Genomic DNA, 25,599 nt, shown 5'->3' with positions numbered 1-25,599 from the left:
AGCTGTATCTTTATGGTTTCGATGTTTAGTGCATTGTCGTGATCATCATCATCATCCTGCTCATCCATGGCATGGATATTGTGTTTCTTTCTCTGGTTCTGCTGTCCGCCTTTGTTTTTGATGTATGTTCCTTCTTTCTTCGTTCTACACCTCTTTTCCCAGTGGTTTAGTTTACCACATGCATTGCAGCTTGTTCCATATGCTGGACATTTCCTCTTGTCTGTGTAATCGTGTGGTCTTCCACAATTTCTGCACATGTTTCCCCCGTTGTCATGTGCATGTCTTTGTGTGTTGTACTTTTCTCTCACTGCATCCACTCTGTTGTCTGTCTCAGAAGCCGTCCGCATGTCAGCCGTTTGAGAAATCAGCGTTTTCATTTGCTGCTTCATGGCTTCATGAGCTCTCGTAGTATCTATAGCCTCTGTAATTCCGAGCTTTTCTTTTCCTATCAGGGCTTTTTGTACCTCTACATGCGCTGACCCCCATATTAACTGGTCCACAAGGCTTTCCTCCATTTCCTTAAATTTACACTTGCTGGCTTAATTTCTCAGCCTTGTCAGGAAATTGTCAACTGTTTCACCGGGTTCCTGTCTTAGACTCTGGAATTTGTAACTGTGTATACGGTGATTGGATTTAGGCTCTAGATGGTTGCTGAATTTGTCAAAAATTGTCGCAGGGTTTTCCTTTTCCTCTTCAGTCAAACTCCAGCTATTATACAAATCTAGACCTTTTTCTCCTGTCCACAACATAATGTAACTAACCTTTTCCTCGTTGGTAGTACCCTTCAGGAAGCTTTTGAATGTAAGCTCACATTTCTGTTTGAACTTGCGGAATGCTTCTACTATATCGTCGGCTTCCCAGTTCATGAGGGGTTGCATTTGCACAGTCAGTGCAGCGGCAGCCATCATTTTAGTTTCCCGTACGATTCACTTTCAATCACCGCAGACACTGGCACTCACAATCAGCTCATAAAATCACTTTTCGTCTTAATCGTAGTTCATATAGCACAATTTTGTACTCACTTATACCGCTGCCACCATGTTGTGGCTCCTTGTGTTCTTACACTATATATGTTACAGACACTTTTAGTTCATTTTAGTTAGTGCTTTTACTTAGCTGTATTTCTTGCTTTGTTACAGTGCTGCCGCATGGTGCGGAGTGATACAAGATGTCCGACCGTGCACAGCGTGCCACATAGTGATATAACTACACCATACCAAAGTAGTTCCATACCAAAGTAGTTCCATTTAACGATGTGATACTATAACAATGTAACAATGATTGTCCCTCATTGTTTTCGTTCACCAAAACATTGAAACATGTCTTAGTGGAAACCAAATAAATCAATTGATAGTTGCAGTGAAAAAGAAAGAAGTAGCGAGAAAAAGTAGGGCTCGGCAAAAAGATCTCTTTTATGCCACCAAGATGTAGTAGAATTGTATTTTGTGATATAGGAAGAAAAACAAAGGAAACATTGGCAAAATGTTATAACGGCCCATAATTTGCAGTCAGCGGCGAAGCAAAGGCGCTCGCCTCTGGCCCTGAAGAAAGCTGCTGAGAGAGATCTCACAATCTCTGTGGCGAGAGGTTTGTCTTGTTCGACGTTCAAGCAATTCCAGCGCTCTATAGTGGGAATTCCTAGTGCGACGCTACAGTGACGTCAACAAGCTGTCTAAGCAGCCAATCACATTGCAGAATTCTCACAGACAGGAAACTAGGAAAGAAGCTGCTGCTTTTATCCTGACTTATTAAAAATGTTACAGCGAGCAAAACAAAGGTTGGGGCTCTCAAATGGGGATAAGGTAAAAGCTGAAATATCATGAACAAACTTTAAAAAAATGTAATTATAATTTTTATCATAATGGAGAAATTTGACACTCCACAAATATAAAAATTATAGTTTCTCAGGGCCAGTCAATACACTGTCAAAACCCCAGTTACACCTATTCCAACAAGGCTTAACATTTAACTGGGTATTTAACAGTGATATTACCGTGGAAAAGCCCACGTTTGTCAATTTCACTGATTGCCAGCTATTTGGGGGGAGGGTTCCACAATGCAGCCGGTGTCAGAGCAGTGAATGACTGACTGCAACTTCAGGATTTATGCATTTAGATGCACATGCACTAAATCTTGAAGTTGCAGTCAGTTTCAGAGGGGTAATGCTGGTAGTTTGCAGTCATTACCCATGGCAAATTCTGGGCCAATAACATTAGATTTGCCTTATGCAAGGTGATGAACATTGGTGCCATTTTTCCTCAAGACTAAATTAATTAGTAAAGTTGCTTGTTTAAGGATGTTTTGCATTTTAAAGTTGGGAGAGCGAGCGAGGCTGAGAGTGGCACACTTCCAATCTACATAAGATTATATAGAATATACAGCATAGCAACAGGCCTTCGGCCCAACCAGTCCATGCCGGCGTTTATTCTCCACTTGAGCCTCCTCCCGTCTTTCCTCATCTAACTATCAGCATAACCCTCTATTCCCTTCACCCTCATATGCTTAGCTAGCCTCTCCTTAAATGCATCTATACTATTCCCTGTGGTAGCGAGTTTCACATTCTCACCACAATCTGTATGGGTTTGAGCCACTGGAGGAGTTAATGGCATTATGACATTTCAAGAGCCTTCACAAATACGAGAGTCAGGATTTTTACTGGAAAATGTTGTTTCAGTTTGCACTTGAAACCAATGTGAGGCCTACTCCTCATGAAGTTCCTATATAAATTGAGCTACAGAAATATACTACATAAAACCATTTTATTAACATCACCACTTTGAGAATGTAATAGTTATTGGTCATATTGCATTTAAAAATAATTGTTTCCCTCTTTAAAAGTAACACTGGTTTCTTTCTGCTTTTACCTGAAATATTGTCCAGTTTCCTGCTCCAGTCCTGGAGCCACGGTGCAATAAACTGTAGTTTCTGCACCAGTTGATGGTGATTTGGTGAAAGGTCGCAGCACTGCCAGCCCAAACCGGGCTACGACATTCAAATGTCTGGATAGATCAGTCCGGACCACACCAGGATGCAAGGTAAAGACCATCACATCTGTCCCTATTAGAGAAAGTGTAATAATTGCACTTATAGTGGCAAATGATGACCATTATACACCCCTGATTGCACTTATTTGTTACAAATATATACTTTTATTTTCCTTGAAAAGTTGCAAAGAGTTCTTGGTAAATTGATATGGAGTTACATCGAGTCTACAGCAAAGAGAGGCCTTTCAGCCCTACTGGCCTATGCCACACAAGCCTACTGCCACCCCTTTTAATCTAACCCCATCAGCATATCCTTCTATTCTTTTCTCCCTCATGTGCTTATCTAACATCTCCTTAAATGCATCTATGTTGGTTACCTCAACTACTCCTTGTGGTAACGCGTTCCACATTCAGCATTCAGTGACGGTCACATCCCAGGAGCAAATTTTTTAAAAAGTCACTTAGGACTGCTCTCAAAGCCCCAAGTACCAAGCCTTTGGCCCTTCATTTGCCACAACAGCTCTGCAATTGTTCATTCACTCAATGACTCCCTCACCTTTGATTCCCTCATCTCCAACAAAACTTAGTTTCCCATCCTGATCATTCCCCCCCAGTATTGGCCCCATCTCTACTCCCACAACTCCAATAGGTGTAAACCAGAGTTCCATTTAGATACCATTCCACCCTTCTTTTCACCCTACCTAATTCTCCTCATACCTGTGTGTACATCCACCTAATATTTGAAGGTCTAAGTTACCATTACTCTTTTCTTTTCATTTCCTTACCCTGAACCCTATGATTACTGCCCCCACCCCCCGCACCCCCTGCCAGCTGCTCCCCCACAATTCTTGCCAGTGTCCTCACTATTGGTCATTACTGCCTTGCCTCCATCTTTGATGACCTCATCCTCACTCGATCCTAGCCAATCTCACTCCTACCACTCCATGGTGCAAAAGCCATTTTCACAATCTCAAATACAAAGGCCTGGGCTTCTGCACAGAAAGCTCACCCCTGACTTGTGAAAACTGCAAGATCTAACAATCACTGCAAGCATATTGCTGCTTTTCTTGCGGCCAAGACTTCTACTGCTCCAGTATTATTCTGGAGGCCAAGGGCAATCCTGAGCTCTGCACCAAAAGCTGGCTCCTCCAATCGCTAAATGTTTATCGTAACTTCTGATGCCCAATAGAAAAAGCTAATGAAGATAGTTTCCAAAAAAGTGAGGCTAGTTGCTTGGATAGCTGCACCCCTCCAGCCCCACAGCAGCTCCCAACTCCCACCACCCTGCAAAATAACTCTTTCACTCCCATTTCTCAGGCTCAATTCAAGACCCAACATCTGCTCCCTCGATCCCAGCCTGACCCAACTACCTCTCCTCAACCTAAATGTTTGCCAATATTTTCAACCTTGTCACCCTCTTCAAAACTACTGCCATCACTTGCATCCTTAAGAAGCCTACCCTCGATTCTTCTTGAACTACCACGCCATGTCCTACCGCCCACCGTCTCTCTGAAGATCCTCGAACTTCAAGCCCACCTCTCCAACAATTCCAAAATGTTTGGGGATTTCTTAGCCAACAGGATGGTACTGGAGGATTGGAGAACAGCAAATATAGTTGACCTTATTTAACTTCAAATCTACTTCTCCAACAACTCGATTTTCAAAGCTCCCTATCCAAATCGGTACTGAATTGTGACCCATCCAATCTTCAATGGCTGCCCATTGCCCAGCAGATTGACTTCAAGGCCTCCTCTTCAAATGTATCCACAACCTCATTCCACTCCCTTCAGTGAATTTCTTGAGTACTGCTGCCTAACATGCACCCTCCACTCGTGTGACTCCAGACAACTTTTGGTTTCCCCTCACAACTATTGTTGCAGAGCTTCAGCTAACATGTTCCTGCACTCAAACTGCCTTCCTTAACTTTGTGACCCTACTATCTGTGTCCCTTTGCCCGAACTATGTGCTTTAACTCGGACATCAGAGCGTGCATCCTACATCATTTTTAACACCTTATGGCCACACAGCATCAGATTACCAATTTTAACAGCGATTATTACAGCACATTTATATCATGCAAAACATGCCCACCAGCTCAAACTTGGTGCTTAGTAACCTTGCACACACAGAGAAAACATTCATGCTACTTCCTGGGCTACATTTAAACACAGGTACCAGAGATCAGCAGGCAGTATCCTAATGCACTGCACCACAGATTCCTCGTCAAACTCACTAGGACTTTCTGTAAATGCACAACTTAAACAGAAAGGTTCTATCTTGGACCAATAAGTAGAAAATACCAGAGTCACACATTTCATATTGGAGTGGACAAATAAATTGGGTTAAAGAAAGAAAGACTTGCATTTCTATAGCGCCTTTCATGACCACCAGATTTCCCAAAGTGCTTTACAGCCAATGATGTACTTTTGAAGTGTAGTTACTGTTGTAATGTAGGAAACACAGCAGCCAATTTGCACACAGCAAGCTCCCACAAACAGCAATGTGAGAATGACCAGATCATCTGTTTTAGTGATGTTGATTGAGGAATAAATATTGGTCAGGGATTAACTCCCCTGCTCTTCTTTGAAATAGTGCCATGGGATCTTTTACGTCCACCTGAGAGAGCAGACAAGGCCTCGGTTTAACTCTCATCCGACAGTGCAGCACTCGCTCAGTACTGCACTGGAGTGTTAGCCTGGAATTTTTGTGCTCAAGTCTCTGGAGCAGGATTGAACCCACAACCTTCTGACTCAGAGGCGAGGGTGCTACCAACTGAGCTACAGCTGACACAGTCACAAATGGCAAAAAGTGGTAAGAATTCCTAATCATTTTACATCCGAGTATTGTACTTTACTCATATGCACACAGTTGTAAATTGGTGACCCAAACCATGAATCCATTCTTTGGCACCACAATCAAAAATAAAATTTTCAACTTTTGATTGGATTTTGTTCTTCTGTTCTGCCACATGCTTTGAGCATAAAAAGCAAACCCTGCATCATTGAAACAGTGCTATGAAACAAAGCTTTGTCTCTACAAAAAAAGGGAAAAGCATAGGGAAAAATACAATATAAGTGCCAGAAAAACAAAAACAGTGCAATGCGGTTTCTCAAAAGCAGACTTTTGGAAAATTGGCATATTTTGGTAAATAGTTTTTTTTGTTTAAATGGAGGCTCAATGCAATTTTAAGGGACATTGATTTTTTTTTGCAACTAAGCATAATGCTCACAAAACCATTCATGCTCCATTTATGTAATTCAGTGACTTCTTACTTACTACTTTAAACTTGGCTTTACCTTCGAGTTTTCGAGCCAGTTCCCTTGTAAACACGATATTGGCTAGTTTGCTCTGTGCATAGGCTTTCGTGGAATTGTAGCGCTTCTCACTATTTAAGTCATCAAAGTTAATGGTTCCTATTTTGTGTGCCGCAGAGGAGACATTGATGATACGAGCAGGACTAGACCGTTTTATCAAATCAATCATTAAATAGGTTAATAAAAAGTGACCTGAAAAAAATGCAAACATTCATACAGTTTCACTATTTTAAATGAACTTGGGAAGCGGATATGCGAACTCCTCACAACCTCATGTTGCCATTTGGAGCTTCCAGGTTCTCTTTCATCCCTTTCCCCCACAACATACATAGGTTCTTTGCATTGAGAGTCTGGAATACATTATTTTAGGAATGGATACATTTTTTTCCCTCCCCCTCCCAACTTTCTAGTCAGAGGAGCAGTTCATATGATCGCGATTGCTTTAACTCCACTACAGAAACCAAAAGCCTAACAAAAGGTTTTAATAATACTATTCAGGGCTTACGACAACAAAGATGAAACTGGACTAAATCAGATCCTTTGAAAAGGAAATAGATTAAGATCATCCTTAAACACTTTGCTTTTACAAAATGCAGTGTCTACTACTCCTTGGCATGCAGAGGTAATGGCTCGGAATTTGCGGTCCAGATGACGGCGAACTGGCAATGTTCGTCATTGTTCCGCCTTTGAAACTGACCGCAACTTTGGGATTTGGCAAATCCTAAACTGGCGGTCTCTCATCCACTGCTCCAACACCGGCTGCGCTTTGTATGCCCCCCCACCCCCAACCGCATAGAGCCGGCAATCAGTGTAATCATTGAAATCAGGGAAACTGACGAAAACGCTGTTAAATTCCCTACTAAAAAATTAGACCCAAAAGGATTAGGTGCAACTGGGATTTGAACAGCTTATTGACAGCTAAACAAAGGTTATGGGCTTCAAAAAACTAATTTTTACTTGTGTAGTGTGAATTTTATCAATTTAATAAAAATTAAAATATTTAAGAAACTTTAAATATAATTTTTTTTTAAAGTTTGTTCATCTTTATTTCAGGTTTGCCTTTTCCCCCCATGTGAGGGCACTAATCTTTGTTGTGCCCTCTCTAACGTATTTTAAAAGTTAGAATTTTAAGAGCTTACTCCTTGTTTGCTGTCTGTGAGAATTCTGCATTTTGATTGGCTGCTAAGACATCTTGTTGACATCACAGCAGCTCGCACTAGGGGATTCCCACTATACTCCGTTGATTTGAATTGAACGTCGGAAAACCTGAACTTTGACATAGAGTTTGAGATCTTTGTGCAAAGCTTACTTCTGAGCCAGCGGCAAACGCCTTTGCTTCACCGCTGACCATAAATTCCGGGCCAATAACTACAATGGCACCCATAAAACTGCAAATCCAAATTTGCACTCCTATGAAGGAGATTTAAAAATGGAAATAATTACAAGGAAGCCAAAGTTTACAATAAAGACATCTGAAAACTAATTTATTTGATGTATCAGAGAACTTTAGAAAATCAGTATGATTTTCTATACTTAAACTCACCTAAATGATTGACCCCAAATTGCAGCTCAAACTCATCTACTGTTTTGGAATAAGGGCACATCATGACTCCAGCATTGTTGATCAGAATGTTAACATGCTGCTGTTCTGAGGGAGACACACAACAGAGAAAATCTAGTCAGAATCCACTGTAATATCTTGCAGAATTTAACATTAATCCATTGATTATTGTAATGGAAAACTTTACTCAATGTTGCTTATTTTAAAATCTTGTTACCCCCTTTTTAAAAATAAAATGCACTCTTGTCGTAAAAACCATTTTTGATCCAACTCAAAAGCATGTACGTGAAAAAAATGCAATGTGAAATTATAATTTCTAAACTGTCCTAAATAATGCTGGTAATGTATTGTACACCCATACACAATTAACTAGAAATGATTCTATTTGGTCTGAAGTGTGTTTTGAAAGTTACTCTGTGGTTTAGAGGGGCTACCTATTGCTTGTGTGACAATTGCTTGCAGAGGAGTATAGTCAAGTCAGAATTGATGCATAGGAGTTGTTAATAATGGGCAATGCTATTGAATAAAGTCAAGACCTTACTACACACTCTTGATTACTCAGCCTTCCCAGGAGTATGAGTGCCAAAACTGAGTAACATCAAAGACTGAAAGCGATTTCTTTTCCAGCCATGTTGGTAATGCATTTTACAAATATATATACTTAACTAATGAAGAGATTCTAGTTGGTCGAGAGTGTGTTTTGCGAACAGTATGACACATAAACCTACCTCACTAAAGTCTAAATAAATCCCAGTCAACAATCTGAAATAGGATTTAATGAATGGCCACCTTCTTCCTGTGATTTCTATAGCCCCTATGGTCACTATCAAGCAGAGGCCAGAGCACTGTGGGGGGGGGGGGGGGGTGGGGGGCAGTGTCGGCTCCACCGCCAGGCAGAACCTGCTGGTAGCTGGATCCTGGGCCAGAGGAGGCCCAGCAGGTAAGTTTTAAATTGATTTTTCAGATTTTCTTGTTGGCCAGGAGGGGCAGGAGTGCTCCATCAGGCCACACAAGGAAGCCTATGCCTGCCTTGAAGTGGGCTACCCACCCCCCGATTGATTACACCTGCCCAGTTACCCACCCCGCCACCCACCCCATGGTTGTCAAAGCCCCGAACCTCACTATCTGCCAGTGATCTGACATTCGCTTATGCTACCGCCCGCCGGCCAGGTTGCCGATCTGGCCAGTTGTTAGGTGGGAGACTGCAGCATTTTATTTAAATGAGGCCCTGTCATTGAGATCCACAGGGCCTCCACATCCCTGGCTACAGCCAATTGCGGCCTTGCCCACACCCTCCCTGCAAATCCCGAGGCCTGTGATTCTACGAGGATGGCATCCCATTCGTAATGCTACAAACTATTCTATTCACTCTTCTAATTGTGCAGGTTTGCGACCTGCTCTTTTTGGGGGGATTTTCACAAAACAGCACACCAAAATAAAACGAGAATGTGTTACAGTTCGAAACAAAGAACAGCATACCATCATTGATCTTTGCAGCAAACTCCCGAATAGAGCTGGTGTCAGCTAAATCCAACTTCTTCACCATTATATTAGGATTTCCAGATTCCTCTATTATTTGTTTAGCTGCAACATCACCTTTTTCGGTGTCTCTGCATGCCATGATAATATGGGCTCCTATGTGCACAAGAACATATAGTACAAGGGTAAGAATTTTTTTAAAAACATGGCCACTGAACTTGTGCTCAAGACCCCCACAGCTATCATCATCTTCATGCCGAGGTGAAAAATCTGTATTCTCGTTTGATTCAAAATGTATTTTATTCAAAAGGTAAACAAGTACAACAAAACAATTACAAGTCCAAATTAAAAAAAGCAGAATAAGATCCTACCTTTAATGGACTCGATTGTAACTCTCTTCATCTAGCAGAAACCAGGCCTACTAATATTTATGCTCTGGCCCCCAAAGCTACAGGACTTTCTGACCGGCAGAAAAAGGGCTGGAACTCACTGTACTCGGGTCCAGCTTCAAATTTCTACCCCTACACCCCCCAAACAGAGGAATTTGGGGGCTCTTGTTCCTAATTTTTGAAGCTACACATGGATTCAGACAAATATAAAAGCCAGGCAAATGAGTGTAAGAAACTTATCTGAAAAGCTAAAAGATGGGACTTCATCTCCACAAGGACTGTGCAATGGTCACTGCTACCCGTACTATCATGGACAGATGCATCTGCGACAGGTAGATTGGGGAGGATGAGGTTAAGTAGGTTTTTCCCCTCATGTTGATTCTCTCACCACCTGCCGCTGGCCCAGTCTGGCATCTATATCCTTCAGAACTCGGCCAGTAGTGGTGCTACCGAGCCACTCTTGGTGATGGACATTGAAGTCCCCCCAGAGTACATTCTGTGCCCTTGATACTCTCAGTGCTTCTTCCAAGTGGTGTTCAACATGGAGGAGTACTGATTCATCAGCTGAGGGAGGGCAGTAGGTGGTAATCAGCAGGAGGTTTCCTTGCCCGTGCTTGACCTGAAGCCATGAGACTTCATGGGGTCCGGAGTCAACTTGGAAGACTCCCAGAGCCGCTCCCTCCTGACTGTATACCACTGTGCCGCCACCCCTGGTGTGTCTGTCCTTCCGATGGGACACGACATGTGATGGTGATGGTGATGGAGGAGTCGGACATTGGCTGAAAGGTAGGATTCTGGGAATATGAATGACTATGTCAGGCTGTTGCTTGACTAGTCTGTGGGACAGCTCTCCCAATTTTGGCATAAGTCCCCAGATGTTAGTGAGGAGGACTTTGCAGGGTCGACTTGGCTGGGTGTGCCATTGTCATGTCCGAAACCGGCGCAGAGGTCAATGCCGGGTGGTCTGTCTCGCTTTATTCTTTTTTTTTTGTAGCAGTTGTGTACAACTGGAGTGGCTTGCTAGGCCATTTCAGAGGGCAGTTAAGAGTCAACCACATTGCTGCAGGTCTGGAGTCACATAGGCCAGACCAGGTAAGGACAGCAGATTTTCTTCCCTGAATGAAATCAGTATTTGTAGGGAAATGGTGTTAGGGAAATTGATGGGATTGAAGGCCGATAAATCCCCGGGGCCGGATAATCTATATCCTAGGGTACTTAAGGAAGTGGCCCTAGAAATAGTAGAGGCATTGCTGGTCACCTTCCAAAATTCTATAGACTCTGGAACAGTTCCCATGGATTGGAGGGTAGCTAATGTAACCCCACTATTTAAAAAAGGTGGTAGAGAGAAAATGGGGAATTATAGACCGGTAAGCCTGACATCGGTAGTGGGGAAAATGCTAGAGTCCATTATAAAAGATGTAATAGCAGAGCACTTGGAAAACAGTGACAGGATCGGACAAAGTCAACATGGATTTGCAAAAGGTAAATCATGCTTGACCAATCTACTGGAATTTTTTGAGGATGCAACTGGTAGAATAGATAAGAGAGAACCAGTGGATGTGGTGTATTTGGACTTTCAGAAGGCTTTTGATAAGGTCCCGCATAAGAGATTAGCGTGTAAAGTTAAAGCACATGGGATTGGGGGCAAGGTACTGACTTGGATAGAGAACTGGTTGGCAGACAGGAAGCAAAGAGTTGGAATAAATGGGTCTTTTTCCGAGTGGCAGGCAGTGACTAGTGGGGTACTGCAGGGATCGGTGCTAGGACCCCAGTTATTCACAATATATATTAAATGATCTAGACAAGGGAACTAGATGTAATATCTCCAAGTTTGCAGACGACACAAAGCTGGGTGGGCGTGTATGCTGTGAGGAGGATGCAGAGAAACTCCAGTATGATTTGGACAGGTTGTTGATTAGGAGATGCATTATAATGTGGATAAATGCGAGGTTATCCACTTTGGTGGCAAAAAGAGGAAGGCAGATTATTATCTGAACGGCAATAGATTGGGAAAAGGGGATGTGCAACGAGACTTGGGTGTCCTTGTGCACCAGTCGCTGAAGGTAAGCATGCAGGTGCAGCAGGCGGTTAAGAAGGCAAATGGTATGTTGGCCTTCATAGTGAGAGGATTTGAGTACAGGAGCAAAGATGTCCTGCTGCAGTTGTACAGGGCCTTGGTGAGATCACACCTTGAGTATTGTGTGCAGTTTTGGTTGCCTTATCTGAGGAAGGATGTTCTTGTCATGGAGAGAGTGCAGCGAAGATTCACCAGATTGATACCTGGGATGGCAGGAATGAATTATGAGGAGCGATTGGGTCGATTGGGCTTGTATTCGCTAGAATTTAGAAGAATGAGAGGGGATCTCATTGAAATTTATAAAATTCTAACAGGACTAGACAGACTAGATGCAGGATGTTCCCAATGGCGGGGGAGTCCAGATCCAGGGGTCACAGTCTAAGGATAAGGGGTAAGCCATTTAGGACTGAGATGCAGGAGGAATTTCTTCACCCAGAGAGTGGTGAACCTGTGGAATTCTCTACCACAGAAGGCAGTTGAGGCCAATTCATTAAATATATTCAAGAAGGAGTTAGATATATTTCTTAAGGCTAAAGGGATCAAGGGATATGGGGAGAAAGCAGGGACAGGGTACTGAATTTTGATGATCAGCCATGATCTCATTAAATGGCGGAACAGGCTCGAGGGGCCGAATGGCCTACTCCTGCTCCTATCTTATGTCTATGTTTCTATGTAAAGGACATTAGTGAACCTGATGGGTTTTTAATGATAAATCCAATAGTTTCATGGTCACCATTACAGATACTAGCTTTTTTTTAAATTCCAGATTTAATTAATTGAATTAAAATTCCTCAGCTGCTGTGAACTCATGTCTCCAGAGCATTACCAGTCCAGTAACATAACCATTATGCTACCGTTCCCCCTAATTTTGGCCCATTAAGAGTTAAGTCTATTTAGTTTACACCCTATTTCTGTCACAATTGGGTGTTAGTTTCAACCTTTACTGTAAGCAGTAAAAGCATATGTAACATTATACTTACCTTCCAGTCCTCCAGAAGCCAGGTCATGTTGTGCACCACAATACTACCCACAGAGACAAAGACACAGAAATGACCAGAAGATGAAACATGGGAGAAGAGCTGGCAGGACAGAGAAGACTGAGAAAGGACCAGAAGGTGTGAAGAAAAAAAGAGACAAAAATCATAAAGGTAATAGAGGCATCAAAGACAAAAATTCCTTGGACTCACCATGAACGATGCCTTGGACCTTCACTAGTGCAAAAGTACTGACAAGTAAATCTTGTGCAAGATACATTACACAAATATTTAAAAAGTGAATCAATTAGGATGCGTCAACCACTGATGTATTTCTACTTGTAGAATATTTATTGGATTGGATTATTTGTTCCAGAGTAAATTAGGCAACAATTAATGGTTTACTTGCCAAACTTTACAAGTGCATGAAGCATAATTAAACAAACATTCAAAAATGATCTTTCTTTGCATGCGCAATAGTTTTGAAGGAAAAACAAAATGTTGTATCAAGAGCACTGTTCTGATGAAAGGGCATCGACCTGAAATGTTAACTCGGTTTCTTCCCACAGATGCTGCCTTACCTGCTGAGTGTTTCCAACATTTTCGGTTTTCACTAAAGAGCAGCTGGATACTACCAAGGTGAGCTAATGCTTGATCTTTTAACTACTGTCTGGTTCAAAATTATTCAAATACTTTCCTCAATAGAACAGGGTAGCCCAGATAATTAAAGTTATATAGAGATTATTGTCTTGAAAATATTCGATCAGAAACCTTGGAAAACAGATTAGAAACAAAACACACTCATTTCTAATGATTAATTCAAAAGACTGAGCATTTTAAATTTAAATCCAAGCAAAGATTGGTTTCCTAACAAAGAATTGGATCCAACTGCAATCTACTATTGCAAAACAGTTTAACAAATACCCAATTTTGCATTCATCTTGCAAAATCAATATGGACAACTGGTCTGGCTGTTACCATGGCATCCAATTAATTTATCGGATGGTGAAATTCAAGCAACACATTACCAGTCTAGTTTATAAAATGTAGAGTCTGTTCCTTTTATCATGGAATTTGAAGGTTGGGATGACATAAAAGAAGCACTGTGTTTTTTCTTCTATAACCTCTTAGTTACCAGTTCAGTGCAGTGGGCTGTATATTGTGCCATAGTCACTGGAGGTTAAAAAAAATCTATGAGCTCAAAGACCTCAGAGAGAGACCATCTTTATGAAGAAGTGTTTGACTAACCTTCTCTCATTTGGAGACTGAAGAGAGGTACAAGAGATGGGTATCAATTTTTTATTTTATATTATTTATATGTACATAAATCACATACATAAACACAGGCACACTAAAAAAAAGACATATATTCTTAAAAAGAAATTCATCTATCAGTCTGAAATGTCTCATAAGCTTTCAAAGATGTATACTTCAGCTCAGATATTTATAAAGAGAGAGCTTACATTTATATAGCACCTTTCATGACTTCAGGACATCCCAAGATGCTTTACAGCCAATGAAGTAGAAGTGTAGTCACTGTTATAATTTAGGGCAATAGGGCAATTTGCACACAGCAAGGTCCCACAAACAGCAATGAGATAATAACCAGATAATCTGTTTTTTGTGATGATGGTTGCGAGATAAATATTGGCTAGAACACTGGGAAAACTCCCCTGCTTTTCTTCGAATAGTGCCATGGATTCTTTTACGTGCGCCCGAGAGGGCACGCGGGACTTCGGTTTAGCAGCTCATCCGAAAGATGGCACCTCTGGCAGTGCAGCACTCCTTCACTCCCTCAGTCTTCTCCTGAAGTGTCAACCTGGATGATGTGCTCAAATCTCATGAAACTTGAACCCATGGCCTTCTAACTCAAGAGGTAAAAGTGCTACCACTGAGCCAAGGCTGATACTTATAAGTTTGCCCTAAAATTTCTAAGACAGGTGCTTTTTGTCTGAACTACTCTCCGGGGTGGGACTGGCAGGCTGATAATGTGCTACAGCACTACAACACAAAAAGACAGTGGTTCTCAACCTTTCTTCACAGTATTGGAGGTTAATACTGCAACCTGCAATGGCTTAATTTGTGCAACATAATCCTAACCATACACCATAATAATAACCTGGAGATTTACAAGCTACAAATAAAACATCCTAATTTTATATATTAAAAAGAATGCAGGAAGATCATGTCAGACAACATGGGTTAAAACACCATCCTGACTTGGAAATATATCGCCGTTCCTTCATCGGCACTGGGTCAAAATCCTGGAACTCCCTCCCTAACAGCACTGTGGGAGTACCTTCACCACACGGACTACAGCAGCTCAAGAAGGTGGCTCACCACCAGCTTCTCAAGAGCAATTAGGGATGGGCAATAAATGCTGACTTTGCCAGTGAAGCCCACATCACGGAACGAATAAAAAAAATACAAATTGTTACAGCAAGGAGAGATGGGGCTCGATTTTGCCATTGGTGCGGGCTGGGGGCGTGTCAGCCGCTTTTCGTGTTAGCCACCTGACTCCAATTTGAAGTGGGAAAAATATGCGATTTACCCCTAATTGGGCAATTGAGTTCCAGCGTGTGGGAACCCCTGGCCCACTTAGTCTTTCCATCCTGAAAGTCACCTCCGATGATGTCATCAGTGCTGCTGGATTTAAGACCTGCAAGCAGCCTTGCTTCTTCTGTAGACTGCAAACCTTATGCCCTTTGCTGTGATAGATTCCTCCAGCCAATATGTCCAGCAGTAGGCCAAAGTCTGCACCAAGGTTCGATGACATCGCCCTGCAAGCTCTGGTGGAGGGAGCAAGAGCAAATAAAGAGGTGCTCTTCCCTTCCTCAGGGAGGAAGAAGCCTCCCCAGCAGACAAAAGCTGTGTGGCTGCAAGTGGCCCAGGAGGTCAACTCTTTGTCTATGTGCCGCAGAACCTGGCTGCAGTGCAGGAAGAGGTTTCATGACCTTCTGCGCACTGGAAAAGTGAGTATGACTTTCCCATCACCCTCAATCTGATCCCCATTGCCTCTCCTCACCAGCACACAGCTTTGACAACCTCTTCCTCCACATCCTACTTGACACGGACATCCCTGCACCCTTACCCATTCCCTCTCTCTATGGTCACATTCACCTAACTGTATTGATTTGTATGTGGGTTCAATGACGACACATTTATGAAAGAGAATGTCTTTTAATCTAAATTATGTTCAACTCTGTTAACAGCATTACAGGAGACACCATCTTAGAGATCCATCTAAAACAAAACTAAAACTAAACTCTGCCTCTCTCACATGCCCTCTGCTGGTAAGGCATAAATAATCAAACAGGCAAATATGCTGGTAAGGCATCATAATCAAACAGGCAAATACCATCACTATTTGCTGATATCATTACATCTCCCTTTCTTAAAACAAAAGTATTTTACTTTTATCTAACATGTTTTCTTTGTATTACTCTGCATTTTAACTGTAACACTTAATGAACTTATATTATTATCAAGGTTTTTTAACCTTGTTTTGTGTGTTCACATGAAATATGCTAATACTCTATAACTTGAAGAGAGAATAAGATAACATTACTTCCTTCTATAACAATAGTCCTTAAACTTGCTCAATGAGTCTCTCAGGAGGCTTCACGCGTCTTGAGGATTTTCTGATTGATTGTCCTTGAATCTGAGTTGTTGCCTCAGGTGATGATTTCTCAGCTGTGTGATCAGGTTGTTCAACAGTATCAGTCTTTTGACCTGCTGTGTGATCAAGTTGTTCAACAGTATCAGTCTTTTGACTTGCTGTGGCTGGTCCCATGAGAAGATCTCGACGATTTCTTCGCAGAACAGCACCCTCATCTGTCTGAATGGTGTATGATCTTGGTTGAACTTCACTCAGGACAGTTCCCTTCTGAGTCCATATGTTTGTTTTGTCTTTGAACCTTACTTGGTCACCAGTGTGGAGTTCAGGTAGGTTTTGTGTTCCTCTGTCATAGTAGTACTTTTGCTTTTCTTTCTGTTGTTCTTTGAACTTCCACACTTTCTCCCCCTCTTTTGTTTTCAGGAGGTTCTCCGGGATGGGTAGGTTTGACCTTAGCAGACGTCCCATAAGGGGTTGGGCTGGTGACATACCACACTCGAGCGGCGTTGTGCGGTATACAATCATGCTCTGGTAGAAGTCAGTTCCACTGTCTCTTGCCTTGTACATCAGTCTTTTCACTGTCTGGACTGATTTTTCCACTAGTCCATTGGACTGTGGAAAGTGAGGACTTGACGTTGTGTGGACAAAGTCCCACTCTTTGGCAAAGTGTCGGAAACTTGCATTGTAAAACTGGGGTCCGTTGTCTGTGAAGACCTCGCTTGCCACGCCATGTCTGGAGAATATGGCTTTCATACATGTTATCACAGCATCTGCAGTGGTGGTGTACAGTCTACAAACCTCTGGATACAGGGAGTAATTGTGGTGTATGTGCCTTTAAGAGAAATTATGGTGTATGTGCCTTTAAGAGCTCCAAGTGTGCGTAATGCCGGTAATTGCCACTTGGGCTATATAAGCTTGTGTATTGTGTATATCCTTTAGAAACCCCCCCCCCAGACTTGCTTAGTAAATACCTATGAACCAACTCCTGTCTTCAGTGTCTTTATCTACACACGGACACTACAGTGGCGACGAAGTGGAAACGGACTTACCTGCAGTTCGGCAGCACCTCAAGGACATCGATTCCTCCAGCGTCCAGAAGACTCAAGGAAGTAAGAGAAACTGTGGTTTCACCAGCTGGCCAAGCTGGTGACAGGTACTGCGCTAATCCTTCCTGGGCGTCAGGCTGGAGCTCCAGCGGCGGGCTCTACAGCTGAGACAGGCAGCGAAATCGGAGGCAAGCAATAACGGACTGGGAGGGTGCACTCGAGAGACGGCCGGCACGGCAAGCAGGTCAGCGTTTAGACCTCCGTCGGGAACGAGTCTCCAACAGTGAATAAACGGAAACCACAGTAAAACAGCGTTGTTATCGGTAGCAGCGGCGGGAAAGCGCGGGAAATGCCATATCGTTGCTACAGAAAAAAAAAGCGCGGGAAGCGCCGTATCTTTTCTGAAATGCCTAAATCTGGTAATATTGAGGCTTTTGATGGTGAAATAGAAGATTGGACCACATACGTGGAAAGAGTAGAGGTTTATTGCACTGCAAATGGAATAACAGATGAAAAAAAAGCTTCAGTACTTCTGAACTTAATGGGCGCGAAGACATACGGGCTGTTACGAAATTTAATCACTCCAGCCAAACCAAAGGACAAGACTTTTAAAGAAATTGTTGATATCCTGCAGGAGCATTTAAACCCAACACCGCTGCTGATAGCGGAACGATTCAAGTTCTTCAAGAGAAATCAACACAAGAATGAAAGTAACGCTGATTACCTAACCGAATTAAGAAAGCTATCAAAGTACTGCCAATTCGGAGCAGGACTATCGGATTATCTTCGAGACAAATTTGTTTGCGGTCTCTTAAGTGAAGGAACACAAAAAAGACTGCTTTCTGAAAAAGATTTAACATTGGACAAAGCTTTCAGTATGGCTGTATCATACGAAGCAGCAGCAAAAGGAGCTGCAGAGATACAACAAGAGACAAAGGACTTCGGCACCCATAAAATGACACAGGAGTTCGGAAGATGTTATCGCTGCGGCAGATCCACCCATAACCAGAGGGACTGCTGGTTCAAGGGCAAAGCATGCAGGCAATGTGGTAAGATTGGACACATTGCACGGGTATGCCAATCTGGACAAAATAAATCCACTGACAGAAAACAAAAAATCAATAAAGAAAAGTACAGGAAGGTACAAATGATGACGGACAATAGCTCCGAAGACCAGAATAGCGATAGCGACTCCGGAAACAAGAGACTAAGCTGTCTCAAATTACATAATGTACTTGCCAAAGAGGATTACCAAACCATTTGGGTTACCCTCACAATAGCAGGGTCCCCAGTTAAAATGGAGCAATATACAGGATCAGCTCTAACCGTAATAAATCGACGAGATTACGAGAGGCTATTTTCGCATATACCTCTAAAAGACACATCCATTATCTTAAAAACATATACGGGGCAGAAAGTCTACCCCAAAGGAAAAATAAGGGTGCCTGTGGTATACAACGGCAAAGAAATACAAAAGTTGTATTTATACATTCTACAAGATGGTGGTCCACCGTTGTTGGGACGTGAATGGATAAGGAAGATACGTTTAGACTGGCACTCCATTCAGGCACTGACGGTGACCAGTAAGGCAAAAAACAATGATGACATCATACCTGAACGATTAAAAGACATCTTGGCCAACGCCAAAGAAGTGTTTCAAGAGAAACTAGGAACCTTGAAAGGCATCACCGCCTCAATAAAAGTGGAAGATACAGCAATTCCAAAATTTTTTAAGGCAAGACCGGTGCCATACGCAATACGTCCAGCAGTCGAGGCAGAGCTGAAGAATTTGGAAAAGGCAGGCGTATTATCCAAAATAGATTGGAGCGAATGGGCAACACCCATCGTTCCAGTCATGAAAAAAACATTGAAAAATAACTCTGAGGAACAGAAAAAAATTCGCATCTGTGGGGACTTTAAGGTGACTGTAAACCCGGTCCTTCACACGGTACAGTATCCTCTTCCGAGGATAGAAGATATTTTCGCCTCACTATCCGGAGGGAAACGTTTCACAAAAATTGACTTGGCACAGGCATATCTACAGATGGAGGTTGAGGAGACCTCTAAAAAGTATCTCACAATAAACACACACAAAAGCCTGTACCAGTACAATCGACTGGTTTTTGGAATAGCATCAGCTCCAGCTATCTGGCAAAGAGCTATGGAGCAAGTCCTGCAAGGGATTCCGGGGACTCAATGCTACCTAGACGACATCCTTATAACAGGAGAAAACGACAACGAGCACCTTGCCAATTTGGAGCAGGTGCTCACTAGGCTGAAAGAACGGGGCCTATGAGCAAATCGCCCCAAGTGCGAATTTTTCCAAAATCAGATATCATATTGTGGCCACATAATTAATAAGGAAGGGTTGCATAAGTCACCTGAAAAAATTGAAGCAGTTATAAAAGCCCCAGCACCTGAAAATGTTTAACAATTGAGGTCATTCCTGGGATTAATAAATTACTATCATAAATTTTTACCGAACTTATCAACTATTCTACACCCTCTTAATGATCTTCTACAGACAGGAGTGATTTGGAAATGGAACGAAGACTGTAAACGTGCCTTCCATAAATGTAAAGACTTAATCACATCCGAGAAAATTTTGGCTCATTACAACCCATCACTACCAATCAGGCTGGCGTGCGATGCATCCCCTTACGGCATAGGAGCGGTATTGTCCCATAGATTCCCTGATGGCTCGGAACGGCCGATAGCTTTTGCGTCACGCTCATTGAACTCAGCTGAGCGTAACTATGCCCAGATAGACAGGGAAGCACTCAGCCTGGTATGGGGAGTAAAGAAATTCAACCATTACCTACACGGACAAAAATTTACCTTGCTGACTGACCATCAACCCCTCATCTCCATATTCAACCCTAAAAAAGGTGTCCCCATTATGACGGCACAAAGACGACAGAGGTGGTCCCTTTTTCTAGGGGCACACCAATACAACATTGAATACAAAGGGTCAAAACAGCATGGGAATGCTGACGGTTTATCACGCCTACCGTTGCCAACGATAGAAGAGGCACCTACAGTAGACCCAGCAGAGATATTCCACTCTACCATAGTGGAATGTCTACCGGTGACAAATTCTGCCATTGAAAGGGAGACAAGAAATGACCCTACTCTCTCACGGGTCTACGATTTAACAGTGAAGGGATGGCCAGCACATGGCGAACCACTGTTGCCAGCATTCTCGCAAAGAAGAGAACAGCTGTCAGTGTGCCGAGGAACCTTGATGTGTGGATCCAGAGTGGTGATTCCACCCAAACTCCAGGATAAAGTGCTAAAGGAGCTTCACGAGGGGCATCTGGGTGGAGTGAAAATGAAGAACCTAGCTAGGGCGTTTGTATGGTGGCCAGGTATCGATGGAGACATCGAAGACATGACCAAGAGCAGCCTAGGATGCCAGAAGGTCCAAAATGCTCCGCCACAGGCCCCTCTACATCCATGGGAGTGACCCTCATCTCCCTGGCAAAGGGTGCACATCGACTTTGCTGGTCCATTTATGGACTCAATGTTCTTAATCGCAGTTGATGCACACTCCAAGTGGCCGGAGGTAATAAAGATGTCCTCCACCACCACGGAAAAAACCATCACAGTATTAAGGACCATATTTGCCAGGAATGGGCTGCCGGAGCAGATATGTTCTGATAATGGACCGCAATTTGTGTCCGAAGAATTCAGAAAGTTCTTAAAGAACAATGGGGTAAAGCACTACACGTCCGCCCCATACCATCCCGCCACCAATGGATTGGCTGAAAGGTTTGTCCAGACCTTCAAGAAGGCCATAAAGGCCATGGGTAATGAAGACATAAAACTTCAGCACAAGGTGGATAACTTCTTATTTGCATATAGGAATGCAACGCATATGGTTACTAACCAAACTCCCACCATGATGTTCTACAATAGAAACCTAAGATGCCGGCTGGATTTGGTTAAGCCCAACATCCGAAGGGACGTGGAGAACCGGCAGTTTCAGGGCATGAATGAAAGGCCAACTAGGGCCTTCCAGATAGGCCAACCGGTTTTGGCCCGGGACTACCGTACCGAGAAATGGCAGCCTGGAACTATCTGCACACGATTAGGACCACTGATGTATACCGTGGACATCGGAGACAGCATAATAAGGCGCCATGCTGACCAAATCATCAAGTCATCCGAAAAGGGACAACCTACACCACCACTCTATACATCTAACGATGAAGTAGAGATACCCATATCTACCTCCGATCCGGTGATACTGGAGCCCGATGAACCCGACACTGGCCTTCAAGCCGAATCAACCTTGCCAGAAGAACCTACTACACCACCGAGGCGTTATCCGGACCGAGTCAGGAAGCCTCCTGAGAGGCTAACTTATAATTAATTAATACAGCAATGTATATTATTTTGCATATAACATGTAATTAATAATTACTTAAAATATGATGTACTAGTTAGCTAGAAGGGGAGGAATTGTGGTGTATGTGCCTTTAAGAGCCCCAGGTGTGCGTAATGCCGGTAATTGCCACTTGGGCTATATAAGCCTGTGTATTGTGTATATCCTTTAGAAACCCCCCCCAGACTTGCTTAGTAAATACCTATGAACCAACTCCTGTCTTCAGTGTCTTTATCTACACACGGACACTACAGTAATAGTCTGTGACTACAAGATAGTCCTTCCCTTGACATACGAATAGGTCAGCGCCTACCTTCTGGTAAGGTCTGTCTGGTGCTGGGTGTGGCTTTAGTGGTTCTACCGGATTGCTTGCTCGATATTTCAGGCATATTGTGCAGTTTGACACCTCATTTGTCACATCTTGGTTGATTCGTGGCCAGTACATCACCTCTCATGCTCTTTTCTTACACTTTTCGATTCCCAGATGTCCTCCATGGATCCTTTTTAGCATCTTTTTTCTCAGACTCTTTGGGATAACTATTTTACTTCCTTTGTAGATGATGTCTTCGACCACTGATAGTTCCGCCCTGCAGTTCCAGTACTCTGCCATGTCAGGTGAGCAGTCTTACTTCATGTTGGGCCATCCATCCAAGATGCTTTTCCTCAGTCGTCTCATTGTTTCATCTTTGTTTGTCTCAGTCTTTATGAGCTCCATTTTTGCATCTGCTATGGGCAGTGCACTTGTGATCATGTCCACGTAGGCGTTCACTTTTTCATCCATTTTGGTGTTTGCGGGCTCACTTGGGTCAACAGCTCTGGACAACGTGTCTGCTGTATACATCAGCTTACCTGGTGTGTACGCAACATTCAGCGTATAGCGTTGCAGCCTGATCATCATTCTTTGTATTCTAAGCGGACAGCTATTTAGTGGCTTTTGGAACAATGCAATCAAGGGCTTATGGTCAGTCTCTACACTGATTGCTTGTCCTGACACAAACTGGTGAAATCTTTCACAGGCGTATGTGATGCTGAGCAGCTCCTTTTCTATTTGAGCATATCGCGTCTCCGCGTCTGTCATTGAGCGCGATGCATATGCAATAGGTTGCCAGTAGTCATATTTTTGCAGAAGAACGGCACCGAGCCCACTCTGTGATGCATCTGATGATATCTTGATGGGTCTCGCTGGGTCATAAAACCTCAGAACTGGTTCCTCTGTGAGCAGTTTCTTTAGATCGCTCCATGACTTCTTATGCTCATGATTCCATTCCCATTCTATGTTCTTTTCAGTTAGTCGTCTCAGTGGCGCCATCTTTTCTGAGAGGTTGGATATGAATTTACCCATGTAGTTGATCATTCCATTAAACCTCTGCACGTCCTTTTTGCATTGTGGCTTTGGCATATTCTCAATGGCGGACACCTTTCTGGGATTTGGTCTGATGCCCTCACTGCTAAGGATATCTCCCACGAATGTCAGTTCTGTCACCCCGAGCTGGCATTTCTCTCTATTCAGCTTCAGGTTTGTTTTCCTTGTTGCTTCCAGCACTTTTTTCAGTCTCTCGTCATGCTCAGTTCTCGTGGTTCCCCATACTATGATGTCATCCATTGATGTATCAACTCCCTCCAGGTGCTCATAGATCATATGGATAGTTTTGTGATACACTTCAGGAGCTGAGGCAATGCCAAATGGTAACCTTAGGAATCTGTATCTGCCAAATGGACTGTTGAACGTGCACAGTTTTGAACTTGCCTCGTCCAGTTTCATCTGCCAAAATCCTGATGATGCATCTAACTTGCTGAAATATTTGGCATTTGCAAAGTGTGAAATGATTTCCTCACATGTAGGAAGCTTGAAGTGCTCTCTCTTTATTGCTCTGTTTAGATCTCTTGGATCCAGGCAAATTCTGAGCTTTCCATTCTTTTTGTCCACAACGACGAGGGAACTCACCCACTCAGTTGGCTCATCTATCTTCTGAATCACGTTCAGGCTTTCCATCCTGTCCAACTCTGCCTTCAGTTGCTTTTGAAGAGCAAACGGAACTTTTCTGCATGGATGTATGACCGTTGGCATACTTTTATCTACTCTGATCGTGTGTTCTCCTGGAAGGCAGCCTAGACCCTTAAATAGGTCGTTGTACTCTTTCATAAGTTCATCATAGACTGTCTCTCCTTCGCTTTCCACAACGAGGACTCTTTACCAGGTTCAGTCTCTCACAGGCTATTAAACCTAGTATGGCCTGCACATCCTTTGGCACCACGATTAATGCTAGCGTGTGCTCTCTGTCCTTGTGTGTCACTTTGATAATGCATCTTCCTTTCACTGGTATATCAGTACCGGAGTATCCTGTCACTTTCACTTTTATTCCATGTATCTTTGGTCTGGGTCTAATTTTCTTAAAATCAGTCTCTGATATCACATTAACTTGTGCTCCAGTATCCAATTTAAATGGAATGTGTATGTCATTCACTTTTAGTGTCAACATCCAGTCTCTTTTTTCTTTTTTGTTTTCAGACACAACATCTACATAGAACTCCTCTATCTCGCTTTCATCTACTGCATGGACCTTGCTTTGTTGCGCTTGGTTCTTACAGCAACGGGCATAATGGTTGTTTTTGTTGCAACTATTGCATGTTTTACCATATGCTGGACACTTTTTTGGTGGATGCTGTGTACTGCATCGACTACATGACTTTCGATTGCCCCTTTCATTTTTGTTCGCTGGCCACGCCTCTTTTTTCACATTGGCGCTCTTTTTGTTAAACGGTTTGTGTCCGTTCTTACTCACTGCATCCACATTGCAGCTACTGTCACTGAACAGCTCCTTTGCCTGCGACTTCACAGTCTCTGTAGCCCTACACAGTGCTATGGCTTTTCCTAGGTCTAGATCTTGCTCTCTTAGCAGTCTTTCCCTTAGACCATTATCTGGAATACGACACACCAGTCTGTCTTTTATCAGCGAGTCTGTCAGTCCCCCAAATTCACATGTTTTGCTTCTGTTTCTCAGTTCAGTCACATACTGATCAATAGTCTCTCCCGTTTTCTGTACACATGTGAAAAATCTGTGCCTCTCAAACATCACGTTACGTTTAGGTATGCAGTAGGCCTCAAACTGTTCCATTATTTTATCTAGCTTCATTTTGTCTCCATCAGCAGCGAATGTGAAGTTATTATACACCTCCAGCGCTTCATCACCCACGACATGTAAGAACACTGACGCTTTCATTTTATCACTTTTCTCGTCAGCTCCGATTGCCGCTATATACAACTCCAAACGTTGTTTGAACCTCCTCCAATTTTCAGCCACATTACCTGTCAACTGAAGCTTCGCCGGTGGGTGTAAACCTTCCATTTTTTCACTTCGTTAGCTATTCTGCAATGGTAAGTAACGATGTTCTCTTTTGGCTTGCTAATATGTGGAGAGCTGATTTAACTTCAGATTTTTCCTCTTCATCTCTTTCAATCACTTCTGACACCATGTATTGATTTGTATTTGGGTTCAATGACGACACATTTATGAAAGAGAATGTCTTTTAATCTAAAGTATGTTCAACTCTGTTAACAGCATTACAGGAGACACCATCTTAGAGATCCATCTAAAACGAAACTAAAACTAAACTCTGCCTCTCTCACATGCCCTCTGCTGGTAAGGCATAAATAATCAAACAGGCAAATATGCTGGTAAGGCATCATAATCAAACAGGCAAATACCATCACTATTTGCTGATATCATTACACTAACTATTCGACGATGCAGCCCTCACACTCCCTATCGCG

At 42.9% G+C, this 25,599-nt stretch overlaps 1 protein-coding gene across 3 annotated transcripts in view; it reads right to left on the bottom strand.

Moving 5' to 3' along the window:
* LOC147117252 (retinol dehydrogenase 12-like) overlaps positions 1-25,599 on the bottom strand; it is a 73,756-nt gene that overhangs the window by 29,280 nt on the left and 18,877 nt on the right. For 2 of the 3 annotated variants that reach the window (XM_085988064.1, XM_085988065.1), the window contains exons 3-6: positions 9,339-9,494; positions 7,842-7,946; positions 6,281-6,490; positions 2,865-3,057 (exon numbers count right to left, since the gene is read on the bottom strand). In XM_085988064.1, coding sequence (XP_085844190.1) covers positions 2,865-3,057; positions 6,281-6,490; positions 7,842-7,946; positions 9,339-9,494 — 664 coding nt within the window. The remainder of the gene's footprint in view (positions 1-2,864; positions 3,058-6,280; positions 6,491-7,841; positions 7,947-9,338; positions 9,495-25,599) is intronic. The other variant, XM_085988066.1, reaches the window with a different exon arrangement.

Source organism: Somniosus microcephalus, chromosome 5 (genome assembly GCF_052327205.1).
Source record: "Somniosus microcephalus isolate GS21.2 chromosome 5, FLI_Smic_1.0, whole genome shotgun sequence".
Taxonomy (NCBI): Eukaryota; Metazoa; Chordata; class Chondrichthyes; order Squaliformes; family Somniosidae; genus Somniosus; species Somniosus microcephalus.
This window is presented reverse-complemented; position numbering and strand designations above follow the sequence as displayed.